This window comes from Oncorhynchus tshawytscha, linkage group LG05 (assembly GCF_018296145.1).
Source record: "Oncorhynchus tshawytscha isolate Ot180627B linkage group LG05, Otsh_v2.0, whole genome shotgun sequence".
Taxonomy (NCBI): domain Eukaryota; kingdom Metazoa; phylum Chordata; class Actinopteri; order Salmoniformes; family Salmonidae; genus Oncorhynchus; species Oncorhynchus tshawytscha.
Window position 1 is genome coordinate 28,807,585 of NC_056433.1, and position 25,019 is coordinate 28,832,603.

Here is a 25,019-nt window from a genome sequence, read left to right on the forward strand (position 1 = left end):
TTACTGTTTTGCAAAAGGCCACAGAATTGACAACATTGTTCCAAAAATAATGCTTGTACCCAATTGTGAAAAACTGTAATACCACTCACTTACTATAGCATTTTGTACTACACTGCAATAATGATAAGTGAGAAAGTTACAGCGGGTCAAAATCATACCCCCAAGACATTCTATCCTCCCCTGTTATTGGTAATGGTGAGAGGTTAGCATGTCTTGGGGGTATGATCGTTGTCCCTGATTGTTGTCCCTCTGTAACTTTCTCACTCATCATTATTCACAATTTATTCAGGATTATCCGTCATCATGGTTACATCCACATTCATGTAGAAGTGTTTGAAACATATTATATACAGTACTTATTTACAATGAAAGTGACTCCAAAATGATTTATTTTTCCCTCTACCTTTTTGAGAGAAAAAATATTACTTGTTAAACAACATCTCTTTCTCTGAGCTGTTGTATTAGTGCACTCTTAGAAAAAAGGGTTCCAAAAGGAGTCTGCGGCTGTCCCCATAGGAGAACTGTCACGCCCTGATCTGTTTCACCTGTCCTTGTGCTTGTCTCCACCCCCCTCCAGGTGTCTCCCATCTTCCCCACTTATCCCCTGGGTGTTTATACCTGTGTTTTCTGTCTATCTGTGCCAGTTTGTCTTGTTTGTCAAGCTTACCAGCGTTTTTTAGAATGTCGGGTTCGCATCCCACAACCTACTTAACCTTTTTACCTCCAGGGTCAAAAAAATGTTGGATGCTGAAGACAAAAGATTATCATAGGCTATACTAAATATAAGGAATTATTTGAACAACAATGGAAAGTTAGTGTGGCTTCACAAGTTATTTTACAACCATAGCCCAGATTCAATTTTGTGCCTATGCTGGTGTCTAATCCCAAATCCCGGTCCCTACCTGCTGAGCTGTTGTTCAGGGAACCCTGCCGATCCTTCACGACTGGACTACGACATAATCTGCTCGAGGGGATACTCGACGTCCCCTAAATGCCCATCTGCTGTCTAGAGCATATTGGACTGTTAGCTGTATAGATCCATCGGCCAATTTCTTGGGCCACTATACCTATTTTGCCAATTGAAATTGGACCCCTCTGCAACTTGAAACCCTACTAATCCATCACGACTGGTCTATCGACGTCACCGGCTAAAACAGACTTTCCTCCGTTGAGACGTCCCTCTAAGGTCCTTGTGCTAGCTTGCTAGCCCCGGCCTGCTAGCTGTCTGAATCGCCGTGTCTCCAGCCAGCCCAACCTCTGTTACTTCCGGCGCCGACAGAGATGGCCGCCTCGCTTCGCGTTCCTAGGAAACTATGCAGTTTTTTTTGTTTTTTTACGTGTTATTTCTTACACTAGTACCCCAGGTCATCTTAGGTTTCTTTACATACAGCCGACAAGAACTACTGAATATAAGATCAGCGTCAACTCACCATCAGTACGACCAAGAATATGTTTTTCGCGATGCGGATCCTGAGTTCTGCCTTACAACCAGTGTAACCGAGTGGATCACATGCAGCGACCAAAAAAAAAAAAAACGACTCAGAAAAAGAGGGAAACGAAGCGGTCTTCTGGTCAGACTCCGGAGACGGGCACATCGTGCACCACTCCCCAGCATTCTTCTTGCCAATGTCCAGTCTCTTGACAACAAGGTTGATGAAATCCGAGCAAGGGTAGCATTCCAGAGGGACATCAGAGACTGTAACGTTCTCTGCTTCACGGAAACATGGCTCACTGGAGAGACGCAATCCGAAGCGGTGCAGCCAGCGGGTTTCTCCACGCATCGCGCCGACAGAAACAAACATCTCTCTGGTAAGAAGACGGGCGGGGGCGTATGCCTTATGGCCAACGTGACATGGTGTGATGAAGGAAACATACAGGAACTCAAATCCTTCTGTTCACCTGATTTAGAATTCCTCACAATCAAATGTAGACCATTATCTACCAAGAGAATTCTCTTCGATTATAATCACAGCCGTATATATCCCCCCCCAAGCAGACACATCGATGGCTCTGAACGAACTTTATTTAACTCTCTGCAAACTGGAAACGATTTATCCGGAGGCTGCATTCATTGTAGCTGGGGATTTTAACAAGGCTAATCTGAAAACAAGACTCCCTAAATTTTATCAGCATATTGATTGCGCAACCAGGGGTGGAAAGACCCTGGATCATTGTTACTCTAACTTCCGCGACGCATATAAGGCCCTGCCCCGCCCCCTTTCGGAAAAGCTGACCACGACTCCATTTTGTTGATCCCTGCCTACAGACAGAAACTAAAACAAGAAGCTCCCACGCTGAGGTCTGTCCAACGCTGGTCCGACCAAGCTGACTCCACACTCCAAGACTGCTTCCATCACGTGGACTGGGAGATGTTTCGTATTGCGTCAGACAACAACATTGACGAATACGCTGATACGGTGTGCGAGTTCATTAGAACGTGCGTTGAAGATGTCGTTCCCATAGCAACGATTAAAACATTCCCTAACCAGAAACCGTGGATTGATGGCAGCATTCGTGTGAAACTGAAGGCACGAACCACTGCTTTTAATCAGGGCAAGGTGTCTGGTGACATGACTGAATACAAACAGTGCAGCTATTCCCTCCGCAAGGCTATCAAACAAGCTAAGCGCCAGTACAGAGACAAAGTAGAATCTCAATTCAACGGCTCAGACACAAGAGGTATGTGGCAGGGTCTACAGTCAATCACGGACTACAGGAAGAAACCCAGCCCAGTCTCGGACCAGGATGTCTTGCTCCCAGGCAGACTAAATAACTTTTTGCCCGCTTTGAGGACAATACAGTGCCACTGACACGGCCTGCAACGGAATCATGCGGTCTCTCCTTCACTGCAGCCGAAGTGAGTAAGACATTTAAACGTGTTAACCCTCGCAAGGCTGCAGGCCCAGACGGCATCCCCAGCCGCGCCCTCAGAGCATGCGCAGACCAGCTGGCCGGTGTGTTTACGGACATATTCAACCAATCCCTATACCAGTCTGCTGTTCCCACATGCTTCAAGAGGGCCACCATTGTTCCTGTTCCCAAGAAAGCTAAGGTAACTGAGCTAAACGACTACCGCCCCGTAGCACTCACATCCGTCATCATGAAGTGCTTTGAGAGACTAGTCAAGGACCATATCACCTCCACCCTACCTGACACCCTTGACCCACTCCAATTTGCTTACCGCCCAAATAGGTCCACAGACGATGCAATCTCAACCACACTGCACACTGCCCTAACCCATCTGGACAAGAGGAATACCTATGTGAGAATGCTGTTCATCGACTACAGCTCGGCATTCAACACCATAGTACCCTCCAAGCTCGTCATCAAGCTCGAGACCCTGGGTCTCGACCCCGCCCTGTGCAACTGGGTACTGGACTTCCTGACGGGCCGCCCCCAGGTGGTGAGGGTAGGCAACAACATCTCCTCCCCGCTGATCCTCAACACTGGGGCCCCACAAGGGTGCGTTCTGAGCCCCCTCCTGTACTCCCTGTTCACCCACGACTGCGTGGCCATGCACGCCTCCAACTCAATCATCAAGTTTGCGGACGACACAACAGTGGTAGGCTTGATTACCAACAACGACGAGACGGCCTACAGGGAGGAGGTGAGGGCCCTCGGAGTGTGGTGTCAGGAAAATAACCTCACACTCAACGTCAACAAAACTAAGGAGATGATTGTGGACTTCAGGAAACAGCAGAGGGAACACCCCCATCCACATCGATGGAACAGTAGTGGAGAGGGTAGCAAGTTTTAAGTTCCTCGGCATACACATCACAGACAAACTGAATTGGTCCACTCACACAGACAGCATCGTGAGGAAGGCGCAGCAGCGCCTCTTCAACCTCAGGAGGCTGAAGAAATTCGGCTTGTCACCAAAAGCACTCACAAACTTCTACAGATGCACAATCGAGAGCATCCTGGCGGGCTGTATCACCGCCTGGTATGGCAACTGCACCGCCCTCAACCGTAAGGCTCTCCAGAGGGTAGTGAGGTCTGCACAACGCATCACCGGGGGCAAACTACCTGCCCTCCAGGACACCTACACCACCCGATGCTACAGGAAGGCCATAAAGATCATCAAGGACATCAACCACCCGAGCCACTGCCTGTTCACCCCGCTGTCATCCAGAAGGCGAGGTCAGTACAGGTGCATCAAAGCTGGGACCGAGAGACTGAAAAACAGCTTCTATCTCAAGGCCATCAGACTGTTAAACAGCCACCACTAACATTGAGTGGCTACTGCCAACACACTGTCAATGACACCTCTGTTCCTCTGATGATGTAGAGGTTAATCCAGGCCCTGCCGTGCCTACCTTCACTCCTACTCCCCAGGTGCTCTCATTTGTTGACTTCTGTAACTGTAATAGCCTTGGTTGCATTCATGTTAACATTAGAAGCCTCCTCCCTAAGTTTGTTTAATTCACTGCTTTAGCACACTCTGCCAAACTGGATGTCCTAGCCTTGTCTGAATCCTGCCTTAGGAAGACCACCAAAAACCCTGAAATTTCCATCCCTAACTTTAACATTTTCCGACAAGATAGAACTGCCAAAGGGGGCGGTGTTGCAATCTACTGCAGAGATAGCCTGCAGAGTTCTGTCTTACTATCCAGGTCTGTACCCAAACAATTCGAGCTTCTACTTTTAAAAATCCACCTTTCCAGAAACAAGTCTCTCACCATTGTCACTTGCTATAGACCACCCTCTGCCCCCAGCTGTGCGACATGCTTAACACCCTGGCCATCCTACAATCAAAGCTAGATGCCCTAAATCTCACACAAATTATCAATGAACCCACCAGGTACAACCCCAAATCCGTAAACACGCACACCCTCATAGATAAGATCCTAGCCAACTTTCCCTCCAAATACACCTCTGTTGTTTTCAACCAAGATCTCAGCGATCACTGCCTCATTGCCTGCATCCGTAATGGGTCTGCGGTCAAACGACCACCCCTCATCACTGTCAAACGCTCCCTAAAACACTTCAGCAAGCAGGCCTTTCTAATTGACCTGGCCCGGGTATCATGGAAGGATATTGACCTCATCCCGTCAGTAGAGGATGCCTGGTTATTCTTTAAAAGTGCCTTCCTCACCATCTTAAATAAGCATGCCCCATTCAAAAAATGTAGAACCAGGAACAGATATAGCCCTTGGTTCTCTCCAGACCTGACTGCCCTTGACCAGCACAAAAACATCCTGTGGTGTTCTGCATTAGCATCGAATAGCCCACGTGATATGCAACTTTTCAGGGAAGTTAGGAACAAATATACACAGGCAGTTAGGAACGGTAAGGTTAGCTTTTTCAAGCAGAAATGTGCATCCTGTAGCACAAACTCAAAACAGTTCTGGGACACTGTAAAGTTCATGGAGAATAAGAGCACCTCCTCCCAGCTACCCACTGCTCTAAGGCTAGGAAACACTGTTACAACCGACAAATCGACTAGAATTGAGAATTTCAAGAAGCATTATTTTACGGCTGGCCATGCTTTCCACCTGGCTACCCGGACCCCAATCAACAGCCGTCCACCCCCCACAGCAACTCGCCCAAGCCTCCCCATTTCTCCTTCACCCAAATCCAGATAACTGCATTTCTGAAAGAGCTGCAAAATCTGGACCCCTACAAATCGGACGGGCTAGACAATCTGGAACCTCTCTTCCTATAATTATCTGCCAAAATTGTTGCAACCCCTGTTCAACCTCTCTTTCGTTTCGTCTGAGATTCCCAAAGATTGGAAAGCTGCCGCGGTCATCCCCCTCTTCAAAGGGGGAGACACTCTAGACCCAAACTGCTACAGGCCTACATCTATCCTACCCTGCCTTTCTAAGGTCTTTGAAGGCCAAGTTAACAAACAGATTACCGACCATTTCAAATCCCACCGTACCTTCTCTGCTATACAATCTGGTTTCAGAGCTGGTCATGGGTGCACCTCAGCCATGCTCCAGGTCCTAAACGATATCATAACCGCCATTGATAAGAGACATTACTGTGCAGCCGTATTCATTGACCTCGTTAAGGTTTTTGACTCTGTCAATCACAACATTCTTATTGGCAGACTCAACAGCCTTGGTTTCTCAAATGATTGCCTCGCCTGGTTCACCAACTACTTCTCTGATAGTGTGAGTTCAGTGTGTCAAAGGGCCTGTTGTCCGGACCTCTGGCAGTCTCTATGTGGGTGCCACAGGGTTCAATTCTCGGGCCGACTCTCTACTCTGTGTACATCAATGATGTCGCTCGTGCTGCTGGTGATTCTTTGATCCACGTCTACGCAGACGACACCATTCTGTATACCTCTGGCCCTTCTTTGGACAATGTGTTAACTAACCTCCAGACGAGCCTCAATGCCATACAAATCTCCTTCCGTGGCCTCCAACTGCTCTTTAAATGCAAGTAAAACTAAATGAATGCTCTTCAACCGATCGCTGCCCGTACCTGCCCGCCCGTCCAGCATCACTATTCTGGACGGTTCTGACTTAGAATATGTGAACAACTACAAATACCTAGGTGTCTGGTTAGACTGTAAACTCTCCTTCCAGACTCACATTAAACATCTCCAATCCAAAATTAAATCTAGAATCGGCTTCCTATTTCGCAACAATCATCCTTCACCCATGCTGCCAAACATACCCTCGTAAAACTCACCATCCTTCCAAACCTCAACTTCGGCGATGTCATTTACAAAATAGCCTCCAACAATCTACTCAACAAATTGGATGCAGTCTATCACAGTGTCATCTGTTTTGTCACTAAAGCTCCATACACTACCCACCTACCCACCACTGCGACCTGTACGCTCTCGTTGGCTGGCCCTCGCTACATACTCGTACATAATCTACAAGGCTTTACTAGGTAATGCCCTGCCTTATCTCAGCTCACTGGTCACCATAGCAGCACCCACCCGTAGCACGTGCTCCAGCAGGTATATCTCACTGGTCACCCCCAAAGCCAATGCCGCCTTTGGCCGCCTTCCAGTTCTCTGCTGCCAATGACTGGAATGAACTGCAAAAATCACTGAAGCTGGAGACTCATATTTCCCTCACTAGCTTTAAGCACCAGCTGTCAGAGCAGCTCACAGATCACTGAACCTGTACATAGCCCATCTGTAAATAGCCCATCCAACTACCTCATCCACATACTGTATTTATTTACTTATCTTGCTCCTTTGCACCCCAGTATCTCTACTTGCACATTCATCCTCTGCACATTCTACCATTCCAGTGTTTAATTGCTAAATTGTAACTACTTCGTCACCATGGCCTATTTATTGCCTTCCCTCAATTATATTTGCACATGCTATATATAGACTTTTTCTACTTTATTATTGATTGTATTTTTGTTTATTCCAAGTATAACTCTTTATTATTGTATGTGTCGAACTGCTTTGCTTTATCTTGGCCAGGTCGCAGTTGCAAATCAGAACTTGTTCTCAACTAGCCTACCTGGTTAAATAAAGGTGAACTAAAAAATGAATAAAAGAGCCACCTGCCAGGTGAGAAATACTGTAGAGTATTTAATATGTTGACTAAGCCTGGAAGTAGTATCCAGCAGAAGTCAAAGCTTTGTACGTCATTTTTCATGTAGTAACTGCTTGTCAACTTTGGGTTTAAAATAAACATTTTCAAATCACTTTTACATATTACCAAAACACTTTGGATCAATAATGTGATAACTAGGGACTGTACGTTATTTACAGTGCCTTCAGAAAGTAATCAGACCCTTTGACGTTTTCCACATTTTTGTTACGTTACAGCCTTATTTTAAATTATTGAAATATTTGATTCCCTCATCAATCTACATACAATACCACATACTGACAAAGCAAAAATAGATTTGTAGAAATGTTTGTTCATTTATATATACTGATATATATATATATATATATATATATATATATATATATATCGCATTTACATAAGTATTCAGACCCTCAGACCCTTTGGCAGTGATTACAGCATCAAGTCCTTTTGGGTAAGAAGCTACAAGCTTGGCACACCTGTATTGGGGAGTTTCTCCCATTATTCTCTGCAGATCCTGTCAAGCTCTGTCAGGTTGGATGGAGAGTGTTGCTGCAGAGCTATTTTCAGGTCTCTCCAGAGATGTTCCATCGGGTTCAAGTCCGGGCTCTGGCTGGGCCACTCAAGGACATTCAGAGAGTTGTCCCGAAGCCACTCCTTCGTTGTCTTGGCTGTGTGCTTAGGGTCGTTGTCCTGTTGGAAGGTGAACCCACACCCCAGTCTGAGGTCCTGAGCACTCTGGAGCAGGTTTTCATCAAGGATCTCGCTGTACTTTGCTCTGTTCACCTTTGTCACCTCCCTGACCAAGGCCCTTCTCCCCCAATTTGCTCAGTTTGGCCGGGAGGCCAGCTCTAGGAAGTTTTGGTGGTTCCAAACTTCTTCCATTTAAGAATGATGTAGGCCACTGTGTTCTTGGGGACCTTCAATGCTGCAGAAATGTTTTGATACCCTTCCCCAATTTAATCTGTCAAATAGGTAGGCCTACCTCTTATTTCTTGAATAGGAAGAAATAGCCTCCAACACAAAAAGCCCTCTTGTTGTTAGCAGCCTAAACCCAAATTAAAATGAAGATTGTTTAAATGGATTATGCCTTCTCAAATTAGCCTACATTCAGCACCCATGCTCTGTCCATCTCCGTGGCTGCTGCTTGATAGTAATGTCAATTATGTAAATTACGAGAATATTTGTTATTGTGAGGTCAATAAGTGTGATAAATAGCTTCATTATGGGCAATGAAACATATTGTTTTTATTAAAATCAATTATAGCAGGAGCAAGCTTACCTCCGGTGCTCCTTCTCATCTTTGCGTTCTCCCTCTCAAACTAAACAGGAAATTAGTAGGCCTAGTCCACTGTATCTTTGGACAAATAAAAAAATATTTTTGACTCAACTCCTGAAGTGCCACAGCACAGTCATTGCTTAGGCAGCAAAAAAGTGTTTACATCAGCTAGAGCAGTGCAGGCTGGGGCTCATTATTAAGAACACCTATTCATTACAGTGTGTAATGCAGTGTAGCCTAGTTTCAATGGCGCCGGAGGGGATGGCTGCCGTTTTATGGGCTCCTAACCAACTGTGCTATTTTGTGTGCTTTTGTACATAATGTTGCTGCTACCATCTCTTATGACCGAAAAGAGCTTCTGGATATCAGAACAGCGATCACTCACCTCAAACTGGACAAAGATTTTTTCTTTAATGAGTCCGACACGAAGGATATACTGCTTCTCCGAGGCCAAGCCCAAATTCCTGTCATTCGCGTGAAGACGGAAATACAAGGGGCGGAGATTGGGGTGCCTTGTTAGAATTCGAGACTATCTTACCAACGGGACATTAAAAACTATAATATCTTTTGTTTCACCGAGTCGGGCTGAACAACGACACAGATATATACATTTGGCTGAGGGTGGCTACTTTGAAGAATCTCAAATATAAAATATATTTTGATTGTTTGACACTTTTTTGGTTACTACATGATTCCATATGTGTTATTTCATAGTTTTGATGTCTTCACTATTATTCTACAATGTAGAAAATAGTCCAAATAAAGAAAAACCCTTGAATGAGTAGGTGTGTCCAAACTTTTGACTGGTACTGTATTTACTAGGCGGTGTCAGAGGAAGAATTGTCAAAGACTCCACTCACCTGTCATAGACTGTTCTCTCTGCTACCGCACGACAAGCGGTACCGGAGCGCCAAGTCTAGGTCCAAAAGGCTCCTTAACAGCTTCTACCCTCAAGCCATAAGACTACTGAGCATTTTACAATTTACATTGACACCTCCCTTTTTGTTTTTACACTGCTGCTACTTGCTGTATTTATCTATGCATAGTCACTTTACCCAAACCTACATGTACAAATTATCTTGACTAACCTGTACCCCCGTACATTGACTCAGTACCGGTACCCCCTGTATACAGCCTCATTATTTTATTGTGCTACTTTTTCTTTTCTTTTTTACTTTAGTTTATTTTGTAAATATTTTCTTAACTCTATTTTGTGAACTGTGCTAGCATGCTCTTCATATATCCTAGGCCTACAGACTATAGTATAGGCTACGGATCATTTCATTGAGACCACACTAGGCACACTTGATGTTGCATGACCCTCCCCCATTTTCCTCCAGGTAAGAATTTTGTACATTTCGACCGCTCCATTAACAATAACAACTACTAGAGCTGTTTCATTTACAATCACTGTTGGAGAAAGAAAAAACATCTAAAAGGATCTCTCAGGAGTCGATACTAGAGTGCTGCAGATTTCCGGATAGATTACTCCTCCTTGTGACAAAAAGCTTCCAGCAGAGGCCGGCGCTCTGTTACAAGTTCGACACCTGTCAGATGGTAATGTGAATTGTTACTTTGATGCAAGCATTGATACGTTGTGTCAAATCAGTAGTGCTTTGAAAACTGCATCAGCGTGTCTGAGCTCTGGTATCAATCATCCCATCACTAGTGAATACTATAGTTAATAAATATATTAATACTACAGTATTTATACCATAGACAGTAATTATACAATAGTATTATTTTATGTGGGAGAGTATCTCCAAATACCTTGATCAACATAGATGCTTAGATCATGGGTTCAATTACCTCTAGGGCCATCCATACGAAACCTGCATGCATGACTGTAAGGAGCTTTGGATAAAAGCAACTGCTAAATGACAAATATTTTTAAAAACCATGTGAAAGGTTTGACCGGTTTAACCATGTATTAACGAAACCATAACCCTAACCAAATCAGGCATGGGCAATCCCTGCGAGATCAGGGATCGAATGTACTTGAGATATCAGCTGATCTACGAAGGGCTATATAAATAAATAAATACATTTGATTTGATTTGATTTTGTCCTCTTGCTCAGTTGTGCACCGGAGCCTCCCACTCCTCTTTCTATTCTAGTTAGAGCCAGTTTGCGCAGTTCGGTGAAAGGAGTAGTACACAACGTTGTACGAGATCTTCACTTTCTTGACAATTTCTCGCATGGAATAGCCTTCCTTTCTCAGAACAAGAATAGACTGACGGGTTTCAGAAGAAAATTCTTTGTTTCTGGCCATTTTGAGGTGGTAATCGAACCCACAAATGCTGATGCTCCAGATACTCAACTAGTCTAAAGAAGGCCAGTTTTATTTCTTCTTTAATCAGCAGAACAGTTTTCAGCTGTGCAAACATAATTGCAAATGGGTTTTCTAATGATCAATTAGCCTTTTAAAATTATAAACTTGGTTTAGCTAACACAACATGCCATTGGAACACAGGAGTGATGGTTACTGATAATGGGCCTCTGTACGGCTATGTAGATATTCCATAAAAAATAGTAATTTACAGCATTAACAATGTCTACACTGTATTTCTGATCAATTTGATGTTATTTTAATGTACAAAACATTTGCTGTTCTTTCAAAAACAAGGACATTTCTAAGTGACCCCAAACTTTTGAACGGTAGTGTATACATAATGGCTGCACTGTTGGACCCATCTTTTGCCTGTTCTGGCTTGATCATGATGTCCTCATACCACATGGAGATAAAGCTGAATTGAAGGAGAGTCTGATTGTTAGGTACAATGCATTGCAAAATGCAACGTTTTCTATGTCACTCGCATTCAAATAATAATGTTATTTTTTTCATGTATAATGTGTACTGTTATATTCTTGATCATATACATTTTTTTTTTTTGTTCAGTCCTTGTTTTGGCTGAGGCACGGAAAGTCACCGTTACGGAGAGCAGCAGTGGAGAAGAAGAACAACAACCTGCCAAAACCTCCAGAATATTCTCTGGCTACCGCAACAAGATCAGCAAGAACAAAGGAGACATAAAGACATCTGTCAGAGCAGAGATTATTCGCTACATTGAAGTATCTTCTGATGAAAAGTTGATCGCTTGGATTTTTGGAGAATCTATGCAAAAGACTTTCCAAGGCTCAAGCAGGTAGCAATGACAGTGTTGGCTGTACCTGCCATCAGTGCCCCAGTGGAGAGAGTGTTTAGTCATGGAGGCCTCATCATGCACCCTCATCGTGCCAGGCTCAGTGCAAGAACGATGACAAACTTGATCTTTCTGAAATGTAACCTGTCTGCAACATAAATGTTCTCTGTCTTAGGCCACAGCATGTAATTTGCTACTTGTTACAGGAAATTGTATTTCTGTTAAGTGTTCAGGTCAGTAAGTATATTTTAGGGATATAGGTCATTACTTTTGATATGTAGGACATTTTAGTAGTGTAGTTATTGAACAGTTGTCAGTCATTTTGGTTTACATTCTTGCTTGTCATTTAACTTCCCTCACCTACAGATTGTCTGTTTGTGTGGCAGAATGATGTGAAATATAGACATGTCTGCTACAAAATACCATGCACTTTAAAATGTTATGTCTGCTTTTTTTCATATCCGGTATAGTTACTTTTATTAATGTAAACTGTCTACATTTTAAAAGGACATTTATTTGTATTTAAATAGTGCCTGATGTGCTTTATTTCATTCAAGTGTGAACCAATGAACAAGGGAGTCTCTTCAAATAATTTACAAGGTTTATAGACCTAACCCACAGCAGGAAGACAGCCATTGCCAAAAGGGACTTGAGACTTGACTTAGACTTGGTCCTAAAAGACTTGAGACTTGACTTGGACTCTACCTCAAAGACTTGTGAACATCTCTGGCCTCTAGGCACGCCCCTGTTCAAAAGTTTAAAAAATTGTCTTGGCACTCCTGTGTCCCTTTTCTATCTCTCTCCTATCCCTCAACCTCTTTCAATGAAACATAAGTCAACGACAGCACAACAACAACTGCTTTTCAGAGGGGGGGTGGGGGCGGCAGCGATTGTTTATGCCCAAGACCACTGCCTGCCAACAAGAGGGATGCCCTAATGTTCGGCACCCTTTGGATATATTTTATTTGTGCTGATATCAGTCTTCCATGAGCAAGCGTCTCTACCCTCCACCCCCCCATCTACCTATCATCACCCCATCCCCATTCCATCTATCCCCCCCTCCCACACACCCCCAACCCAACCTCTTTGTCTCTCTAGCAAACGATGTAGAGGTATGCTTTCGAATAAAAACCTATCCCTTCTCCTTCTCTTCTTCCTCCTCTGTGTCATCTTTGCCCTCCATCAGGACAGGAGTCTCTCCCTCAGGCACCCTGACAAGGCGATAGCCAAGTACACTTGGAAAGCCCATGGTTGACACTTCTGCAGAGTTATATAACTCCGTTATTTCTCCCATGGCCAAACCTTTCACATATTGTTATTGATTGAACCAATCCATATGACAATTACAGAGGGTAGGACACAAACTATACATTCAATGCCACACGCACATGCACGCACACACACACACCCACACTGTTTTTGATAGCCAAATGCCCTGGTGCTAGCCTCCCGATAAGGAAGTGTCTCACCAAAACAAACAATGGACCACTGACCAGCACTTCCAGATTCATGATTCAATCATTCTCATGTCACAACAACACAGTGCAAGCCTTCCCCCCAAGGCTGCCTCTGCTCTCTCTCACCAGTCAGCATTTCCTTTAATGGCATGTCGTTACCGTAGCGGTTCTCCTAAGCTTTTAGAGTATGGCGGCCGTAAAACGGTGATAAGGTAAATGGTCAGTGTGTTTTTTGAGATGGTGTGCTCTTTGTTGGGAGAGACTGAGCACCGTGGTACTGTTTTTTATTCCACTGTTCACTGAGCGTCACTGAATAATGGGTCTAAATGCCCACAAAGAAAGACATAAAAAAATTTTTAAAACTGACTCTGCTAGACTTAGCATGCTCATTAGAGAGAAAATTGCTGCCAGCTGGGGTTCCCATCCTGAGTTTATTTGCCCCCACTCAAATTCTCAGGCACAGAGAAAGAGAGAGAACAAGAGGGGGAGGGGAGGAGGGGCAGACTGCACATGGGAAATGAGTGCACCCTGGCACATTTCCAGGAACGCCACTACAGGCGTGACAACAAAATATACAGTTTATTTACAGTAGCCATACAAATTGGATATATTGTATATTGCATACTGGGGCGGCAGGGTAGCCTAGTGGTTAGAGCAGTGGACTAGTAACTGGAAGGTTGCAAGTTCAAACCCCTGAGCTGACAAGGTACAAATCTGTTGTTCTGCCCCTGAACAGGCAGTTAACCTGCTGTTCCTAGGCCATCATTGAAAATAAGAATTTGTGACAAAAAGTTAGATTTTTGTGTGTCGTTGAGAGACGCAGAGTAGGTGAATGGATGATCCCCGCATGTGTCATTCCCACTGTGAAGCATGGAGGAGGAGGTGTGATGGTTTGGGGGTGCTTTTCTGGTAACACTGTCAGTGATTTATTTAGAATTCAAGGCACACTTAACCAGCATGGCTACCACAACATCCTGCAGCGATACGCCATCCCATCTGGTTTGCGCTTAGTGGAACTATAATTAGTTTTTCCATATGACAATAACCCAACACACCTCCAGGCTGTGTAAGGGCTATTTGAACAAGAAGTAGAGTGATGGAGTGCGGCATCAGGTAACTTGGCCTCCACAATCACCCAACCTCAACCCAATTGAGATTGCTTGGGATGAGTTGGACTGCAGAGTGAAGGAAAAGCAGCCAACAAGTGGTCATTATATGTACGAACTCCTTCAAGACTATTGGAAAAGCATCCCAGGAGAAGCTGGTTGAGAGAAAGAGTGTGCAAAGCTGTCATCAAGGCAAAGGGTGGCTACTTTGAACAATCTCAAATATAAAATATATTTTGATTTGTTTGACACTTTTTTGGTTACTACATGATTCCATATGTGTTATTTCATAGTTGTGATGTCTTCATTATTATTCTACAATGTAGAAAATAGTAAAAATGAAGAAAAACTCTTGAATGAGTAGGTGTGTCCAAACCTTTGATTGGTCTGTATATCCCAAATATATAGCTTATATGCATTTTCTCAATTTCAGGTGCTTCCACTATGTTGTTGTGAGAAAAGTGCAGCAAGTTTGCAATCCAAAAACTGTGGCCTACTACAGTACATCAAACAGGATGCTAAAAATATCAACAGAAATCTACTTTGAGTCTGCCGAGACCTAGAAAAAGGAGATATATTTAGAATCCTCCTGACCCTTTATGGGAGGAACAAGCTTATGACTAACCATAACAAGCCACAGTAGTAGGTACCCTGTCACTGGATGACTCGATCATTGGAAAGTAAAATGAGCCCAAAACACATTATACACAAAGGTTTACTTAGAGGATGTTTCTCGAGGAAATATTATCAAGAGAAAAGTTTGGCAGAGGACAAAGATAGTTAGAAAAGTGTGAGTGTTGTGATATCCTCTTTTTTTTTTTTGGGGGGGTTCTTAAAACTGCATTGCTGGTTAAGGGCTTGCAAGTACGCATTTCACTGTAAGGTCTACTACACCTGTCGTATTCGGCGCATGTGACAAATAAAATTGGATTTTGTCTTTTATTTATCTTCATTGCCTTTCTATGTGTGTGCCTCCCTCTATTTCTTCCCCCTGTTCCCTCCAGTCTGTCACAACCTCATTGTTTGCCTCTGAGGGAACACAACAAATCAGATACTCTTCTCACAAATAAGATACCCTTCTCACTCCATTTCCCTGAACTATGGCATTGCATCAGAAAGAGAGAGAGTGGGAAAGATAGAGAGGGGGGTGGAGAGAAAGGTGGGGGAGAGACAGGTGAGACAGGTAAAAGAGAGAGAGAAAGAAAGATGGCGGGATGGAGAAAAGGAGGGGGGGGGTGACAGAGGGAGAAAGGGATAGAGGGATTTGATAAGAAAAATAAATTTGCCAGGCCTGAATATTTGGGATAATAAAATCGAGTGGTGTGGTGATATGGGGACAGCAGCCAATTCCAAAAAGCTCCAGTGGATTCCTGGGGAAAGCCTTAAAACTGGCACATACCTTTCTGGTTCTGTGCGAATGAATGAATCCGTCTGTCCTCCGATCAGCCAACTTCTATGCCTGAGCAGATCAGGCATACATAATAACGCACTCAATCCAAATCCCAGGAGTCTCCTTCGATTTTGACTGCTCTGATGCATCTGTTTGGGGCCATTTCCCTTGAAGCTCTTTTTTTGGAAAGTCTTTTATCTACTTCCCTAACGGTAACGGTATGTCAATGTTAGCTAGACTCAAGTGCAGCTCAGGACACATAGGCACTGACACACACACACCACTCTTCTGGCTCCTAGCTCACCTCAAAGAGTAGCTGGATCAGGCTGACATACTGTAGCTGGATCAGGCTGACATACTGTAGCTCAATCAGGCTGACGTACTGTAGCTGAATCAGGCTGACATACTGTAGCTGGATCAGGCTGACATACTGTAGCTGGATCAGGCTGACGTACTGTAGCTCAATCAGGTTGACGTACTGTAGCTGAATCAGGCTGACATGCTGTAGCTGGATCAGGTTGACATACTGTAGCTGGATAAGGCTAACATACTGTAACTGAATCAGGCTGACATACTGTAGCTGGATCAGGCTGACATACTGTAGATGGATCAGGCTGACATACTGTAGCTGGATCAGGCTGACATACTGTAGCTGGATAAGGCTAACATACTGTAGCTGAATCAGGCTGACATACTGTAGCTGAATCAGGCTGACATACTGGATAAGCCGAACATACTGTAACTGAATCAGGCTAACGTACTGAAGCTAAATCAGGCTGACATACTGTAGCTGGATCAGGCTGACATACTGTAGCTGGATCAGGCTGACATACTGTAGCTGGATCAGGCTGACATACTGTTGCTGGATCAGGCTGACATACTGTAGCTGGATCAGGCTGACATACTGTAGATGGATCAGGCTGACATACTGTAGCTGGATCAGGCTGACATACTGTAGCTGGATCAGGCTGACATTCTTCCCCAGCTGTCAGCTGTCATCTTTTCACCCATTTTGAGGATTGAAGGGGAAAATATTCTACTGGAGAGCCACATTCACTGAGTTGATTGACATCCACTGAGGTTCGCTGACATTGAACTCATCTCCAACAGCTTGAGGTGTCAGCATGCTCACTTTGAAACTATCACTCTGATAACCATGTTAGGGCTAGCAACATGATAGGAATGGCTCTGAGTATGTCTTTGTAGTGTTGTATGTTGATATTAATTATTTTTTAAAGACAAATATCAGGTTCAATACAGATCAAATCACAGGAGAATAAGTATTGGCAGGGGAAGAACGGACAAAGCTAACTATGGACCAATCACCCTCATGAAAGCTGATTATAAGATCTTTACAAAGGGTTTACAAATACTATATATAAGGGATTACCCACATGATCTGTGGAATAATGTTGTATTACACTAAGGCCCCTTCTATAGAAGTAGAAGACAATGTTACCTGGGTCAGACTGAACATAGATGATCCTAAATGCATCCCAACATGTTTGGCATGACAAGGAGTGGTAAGGAAAGGAATGTTAGCACTAACATACTGGATTTCTCCAGACTATCAGGTTATAGATTGTCTCCTAAATGTTTACACAGTGTCTTTGTTCACAATCTCCTGCCAGTGCACACACACTTCTTCTGATAACTTGAAGCATCAACCTGTGAGGTGGATTTACCTGGTAGGAGTATATATATATATAAATATATATATATATATATATTAAGTATCATACTGTATCACTCATGTTTAACCATTCTGTAATTTTCTGTGATCATGGGAGGAAAGAGCTAACGCGTAAATAGCCCAATGCAAATTCAATGCAAGGGTATGTGTACGAGTCAGAAAGAGTGAGGCCTACCTCTTTATGGCCTTATAGCAGATGATGACCATCAACAGGAGGAAGGCAACCGAGGCACAGCCCACTGTCCCCAACACCACGATCTCCTTCCACCACGGCTTCATGGGAGGCACTGTGGAGGGAGCCACTGCAGAGAAAGGCAGAAGGGAGGAAGAAAAAGAGATGACCTTATTCAAGTTTAAGTTAATTTTCGTTCAAGTTCCATTTCACATCAAACACATGGAGGAGATAGTAGGACCCAGTGAGTCACAAAACCAGTTTACAACCAACTGATCTCTGTTACAACCAGGTAAAGCTGGCATTTTTATGAGGAGATAAAGACATCATGGGGAAAGCCGTCCTATTTCGGTTGTTATCTGGTCAGTTAACAAGATCACAACCACATAAAGTTGCATTATATGATGAAAACAAAGATAGAGGAGATAAAACAGTAGACAAAAATATGAAACAGCCAGATAGTCTAACAATAAAATCACCTGATGGCTTGCATGGCTCAATAGTAAAGACATGGCGCCCCACTCCAGATCATCCATCATGAATTACCCCGAGAGAGAAATTCTATAGGATCATTACACCACTAACTCAGCCAGCAACCTATTAGCGCTATTGCAGGTCCTGGACATTGCCTGTGCCACTTCAAAGTTTGGATTAGTTTCTACTTTTTCAGTGTGGGGACATTATGAGCAGCAGTGTTTTATCGAGCATGGGTTTGAATGGAACCATAAAAGGCAGGATCATCCAGAAGGGGACGGCTCATTCACGGCTTAATCGCCCGGAAGCATCAGATGGGGGAACAGCCTGTTCTGTGGGCCCACCGAGGGCCTTTCTGAATGGATGTATGGCGTGGTGTGCTAGCTGTGTTATTTTGTCTGTTCTCTGTGTGGCTTTGGGTCTCAAACTCAAGGTCTGGGGGCAACATCTGGCTTAAAACCAGGTGTCTTATGGCCCCGTACTGATATCTGAATCAATCTATCTACATACATACATACATACACGCACACAAACACCTCCTGTTGTGCAGGAGCATACACACACACACACACACACACGCACACATAAATTCACACAAACAAACCATGTCTTAATTGTCTCAAGGCTTAAAAATCATTCTTTGACCTGTCTCCTCCGCTTCATCTAGACTGATTGAAGTGGATTTAACAAGTGACATCAATAAGGGATCATAGCATTCAACTGGATTCACCTGTTCAGTCTATGTCATGGAAAGAGCAGGTGTTGTTAACGTTCTATATACACAGCCTACAGTACAATCTATAGTATATGTTTCTTTCTTTCTTTTAATAATTTTTCCTTGCACTGTTCAACAGTGATTTAAGGTGATACAAACAACAAGGCCAAAACTAATTTGAGTTGTCCTTGGGCCGTATTACAAATGTAGAATTGATTTGGGAGGGGGAATCTGAGATGGATAGCCAGATGATCCCCTACCCCCCTCCCCATTTGGGGTTAATTGTTTCCGGGAACACTCAAGCCTGGTTCTCCGGCTGATAAGCACTTCTCCGGATGGATAAGTAATGCATCTCTGTCTCCTCTGTGACAGCCGATAAGATTCCTCGGATAAACCGTCAAAAGGGAAATGGAGGGAACACCTTAATCGAGTCTGTGTCGAGGCCCACCTGTTGTTCACTTGCGTCACACCACTCCAACTCCTGGCAGAAGCTTTTCAAAACTCTGTGGCTGATTTACTGTGGGATGTGTGTGTGTCTGCTCGCTCCATGTTGATTCCAGATCATTGCAACATTACATCATCTCCTGAGCATAAATACCTGCACATCCCTGCAGGTCATCTTCAACATAAGGTTTGAACGTTCCCATATTAGGAATGGTTTAAATAGCCAAAAATAAACAAAACTTTGCAACGGTAATCATTTTCAGACTAATATTATTATTGGGGGAGAGGGTTTATCAGTGTTTTCCCAAACTGCTACAACAGTGTAGCTCCATCAAGGGCATCAAATCCGTGATGCATTGAATGACGGGCTGATCTTCAAATAATAATGAGTAGTTATTTATCACGCAAGGTGATGTGTAAATCAGTCAGTGGACAGTCGCCGACTGCAATGCAGTCAATGTTAAACAAGCCCATAGACAGACCAAGGATGGATGCACAATGCTTCCATAACTTTCATTGAATCACCTATTGCACAATATTCAGGACGACACGATCTCTCTTAAGGCACCTGCATGACCCCCATCTGAAACGGTTCGGAACAGTTTGTGCATATAATATATATTATGACGACATTTTGTTCGTTTTTGCAAAGGTTTTTTCGGCTGTTCGTGCACACAAATTTTTCTTGAGGCAAGCCACAGTTCGGAAGCTGAATTTTACACCCTTCGTCGGTTATTGGTCAGATTTTTCGATTAAGTGTTTGTTGTCATTCAATGCTAGATGTTTTTATGCAAATTTTTTCACATGCGAAATACTGCACCAAACATCTTAGTTAGATGTAAAACTGTGCAACTAAAATCTCCTCGGCAAAAACATCAACATTAATGACAGATTTCTTGAGTTATCTTAGATTAATTCTGACTATTTTGAGGAAGTCTATACTGGCTATGGCGTCTCAAGATGGACAAACAGTGCTACTGCTGCTTTTAAGGGAGTATGTGAGCATACTCATTCGGTTCGCCTAGCTGAGTTCGGCCTAGTGTAACTACGCATCCCCCATTCCATCTGTATGAAGGAAATCACCAGATGGCTCTGATCCCAGGTGACTAAAACACACACGTACCCAAACACAAGTACCACAAACACTCAAAAACACACACACAGGCCCACGTACACGCACACACCACACACACACTTACATGATCATGCAAACACATATACACAATCATACAGTGCCTTGCGAAAGTATTCGGCCCCCTTGAACTTTGCGACCTTTTGCCACATTTCAGGCTTCAAACATAAAGATATAAAACTGTATTTTTTTGTGAAGAATCAACAACAAGTGGGACACAATCATGAAGTGGAACGACATTTATTGGATATTTCAAACTTTTTTAACAAATCAAAAACTGAAAAATTGGGCGTGCAAAATTATTCAGCCCCCTTAAGTTAATACTTTGTAGCGCCACCTTTTTCTGCGATTACAGCTGTAAGTCGCTTGGGGTATGTCTCTATCAGTTTTGCACATCGAGAGACTGAAATTTTTTCCCATTCCTCCTTGCAAAACAGCTCGAGCTCAGTGAGGTTGGATGGAGAGCATTTGTGAACAGCAGTTTTCAGTTCTTTCCACAGATTCTCGATTGGATTCAGGTCTGGACTTTGACTTGGCCATTCTAACACCTGGATATGTTTATTTTTGAACCATTCCATTGTAGATTTTGCTTTATGTTTTGGATCATTGTCTTGTTGGAAGACAAATCTCCGTCCCAGTCTCAGGTCTTTTGCAGACTCCATCAGGTTTTCTTCCAGAATGGTCCTGTATTTGGCTCCATCCATCTTCCCATCAATTTTAACCATCTTCCCTGTCCCTGCTGAAGAAAAGCAGGCCCAAACCATGATGCTGCCACCACCATGTTTGACAGTGGGGATGGTGTGATCAGGGTGATGAGCTGTGTTGCTTTTACGCCAAACATAACGTTTTGCATTGTTGCCAAAAAGTTCAATTTTGGTTTCATCTGACCAGAGCACCTTCTTCCACATGTTTGGTGTGTCTCCCAGGTGGCTTGTGGCAAACTTTAAACGACACTTTTTATGGATATCTTTAAGAAATGGCTTTCTTCTTGCCACTCTTCCATAAAGGCCAGATTTGTGCAATATACGACTGATTGTTGTCCTATGGACAGAGTCTCCCACCTCAGCTGTAGATCTCTGCAGTTCATCCAGAGTGATCATGGGCCTCTTGGCTGCATCTCTGATCAGTCTTCTCCTTGTATGAGCTGAAAGTTTAGAGGGACGGCCAGGTCTTGGTAGATTTACAGTGGTCTGATACTCCTTCCATTTCAATATTATCGCTTGCACAGTGCTCCTTGGGATGTTTAAAGCTTGGGAAATCTTTTTGTATCCAAATCCGGCTTTAAACTTCTTCACAACAGTATCTCGGACCTGCCTGGTGTGTTTCTTGTTCTTCATGATGCTCTCTGCACTTTTAACGGACCTCTGAGACTATCACAGTGCAGGTGCATTTATACGGAGACTTGATTACACACAGGTGGATTGTATTTATCATCATTAGTCATTTAGGTCAACATTGGATCATTCAGAGATCCTCACTGAACTTCTGGAGAGAGTTTGCTGCACTGAAAGTAAAGGGGCTGAATAATTTTGCACGTCCAATTTTTCAGTTTTTGATTTGTTAAAAAAGTTTGAAATATCCAATAAATGTCGTTCCACTTCATGATTGTGTCCCACTTGTTGTTGATTCTTCACAAAAAAATACAGTTTTATATCTTTATGTTTGAAGCCTGAAATGTGGCAAAAGGTCGCAAAGTTCAAGGGGGCCGAATACTTTCGCAAGGCACTGTCGGCAACTGCACTCATAAGGTGCAGACACGCTTGGATTTATTAGGTAAGAAACCCCAAATTTGCACGACCCAAAGATAGGGAATGAATGGCCGGTATTTATTTCAAGCATTAGGCAGAGAGAGAGAGAGAAAGAGAGAGAGAGGGAGAGAGAGACAGACAGATACATAGAGAGGGGCAGTGGGGATGCCAAAAGGGAGAGTGCATGGGCTCGCTGAGCTTCCTGCCACCACATCCCCAGTCCCTTAGACAAGCAGGGATGTCACTGTCCATCTCATCCCTAGTGCTGACCAATAAAAACAACACCAATCCTCACTCACACACAAGCGTGCACAAACAGACAAACACGATCACACACACGGCACATGCACTTAAAAACAAGCACACACATGCACACACGATCACACAATCGCACACACACAAGGACCCATAAAAAAGTACTGTTTGATCCTTCCACGGCAACATTCTTCTGATGTTTGATTCTTACACTTATTTGGAGAGACTTGTGCATATTTTATGGCTGGGGTGAGGACGGACCCAGAGCGAGGACTGACGTGAATAATCTCTGGTTAACAAGGGTGCGAGGCCGAGGGCCCCTAAGGCTCCTGCTGCAGCCTCAGACTGCTACAAACGACACACAGCCTGTCCTCGGAAGACTCCTCAACCTCAACTGCCCCAACCAACGCAGTTCAGCTGCCACCAAAGCAATATGTCTGCCTCCACAGTGCCCTGCAGGCCTCCGGGCTAAAGAACCCAATAATTGGACTGTCATACGTTTCCTGGGAGGGAAGTAACACAAAGAGAGATACCAAGGGAGGAAGGGAAGAGAGTAGGGAAGAGAGGCACCCACTGTCACGGCTTCTTCAACGTCATTGTAATACATTGGTTAAACAGCTAGGATTACTGTCCCTGCTGTGCATTCAAACTATTTCATGTGTGTCAACATGAGTGTCTATGTACGAGTGGTACAGGGAAATAAACCCACATGCAAATGCCATGCTCTACCAACTGAGCTACAGAGAACCACCCGAGTACCCCCTTTGGACGAAACCAAAGATCATCAGCTTACTGGGTAACGACTGGTGAATCATTGGCATTTCAAAATGTTGCACTTACAATTACATCACTCACTATCTGACGCCGTTTCCTTTCCCTTCCCTATAGTGACTAACATAAAATGAGAGAGAAACTTTTCATTTCATAGCTAGAAATGAGAAAACAATAAATATTACATTATTTCTTTGTTGAGCACAAAAAAAACTTGCTCTCTTGATGGCACTGTCATTTGCTTTTGTTTGGATAAGTCACTCAGTCCCTCTGTATAGGGACCAAGCTGGGGTCTGCCATGGCAATGCGATTCATCTAAAGTTGTGCAAGGAATACAAAGGCCTCAGTCAGTGAGTAATAGAGATAAAGCTGTAATAGTCAAGGACCAGGATGTAGGACCTGTACTGTTGCCATATGATCTGTCTCACCCATTTAACTATAACGTCACATGGGGTCAGAAGTGGGAACTGAACCATAGCCTCCACTTGACTCACATCGCTCTGCCTAATCCATACAACTGTAACGTAACAAATAGCTGTGTAATAGGCTGTAAAAGGCTAGTTATGCAGTACTTATACATTTTTTGATGCTTTACTTGGAAAACAACATTAGCAGTGGTAAGAAGTGTTGCAAAGGGTCGGAAACCTTCCAGTAAATTTCCGGAATTGTTACAGAAGTTTTCGATGGGAAGTTAAGCCCGGGAATTTGGGGAATTTTGCTTAAATTCATCAAAAAAGTTAGCTTATAACAGTGAACCTTTTTTGTGGGATACACATAATGCAATTCTAGGTCTTGTGACATATTTTGGTTAAACTATCCCCAATTCAATGGAATTGCAACCCTCTGCATGCACAGTACATTCTTCCATCACATGTAGAGTGCACTCTTTCCATAACATGTACAGTTGATCCTCAAGATCTTGCACACTAATGAGATCCTATTGAGCCCACACTACTACACTGTCTGAGCCAAGGACTACATGCTTGAATATATTTTATATGACATACATGATTTTTTGTTAACTAGTTAATAGTAGCCTACAGTTAAGTGTGTTTAAATAATATCTAACAATTTCTGCTAGTTAGTTTTTGCTACCATGTGCGTTTTAGCTTGCTTGAATCTGCTACCTGAGGAGTGTTAATTCACCTGTTTCCATACAGGGTTCAGCTTTTCTTTTCTTAGTCAACCTTGTGTTATTTTCCTTTGTTCTTGAACGTAGCACTGCTTCTTTGTGTTATAGAACGTAGCCCTGTCTTTCATTTTTGTTCATTGTTTTCACCTGTGTTCGTTTCTCACCTGGTCTCATCAGCTCAGGTTCAGTTCTATCTGTTTGTATAGTTGTGAGGTATTGTTTGTTTTTGTTCCCTCAGCGCTCACAACAAGCAACCTCTGGCAAAAGTCCCTCTACTTCTATTCGAGGTGAAAATCATGAATCAGACACCTTATCGATAGCAACAGCTCATGGTCCTCCTGGAATCAGAGTTTTTTTTTGACTCAATGGAGGAACGTAGTCAGAGAAATGCTGATGAATGTCTTGCTCAAGGTGTGTATGCAACTGGTTCACCTCTGGTGCTCACAGGCAATGTGTGATGGAAGAGATTTCTGAATGTTCTTCACCCAGCGAACATCCCTCCAACAAGACATGCTTTTTCTAGTAATTTGCTGGATGCAGAGTTCAACAGAGTTCAAGTGAAGGTCAAGCAAATCATAGAGAAAGCAGACTGTA

At 43.5% G+C, this 25,019-nt stretch overlaps 1 protein-coding gene across 1 annotated transcript in view; it reads right to left on the reverse strand.

The window, feature by feature from the left end:
• prima1 (proline rich membrane anchor 1) overlaps positions 1 to 25,019 on the reverse strand; it is a 61,921-nt gene that overhangs the window by 19,746 nt on the left and 17,156 nt on the right. The window contains 1 exon segment of the mRNA XM_042322698.1: positions 17,758 to 17,884. Coding sequence (XP_042178632.1) covers positions 17,758 to 17,884 — 127 coding nt within the window.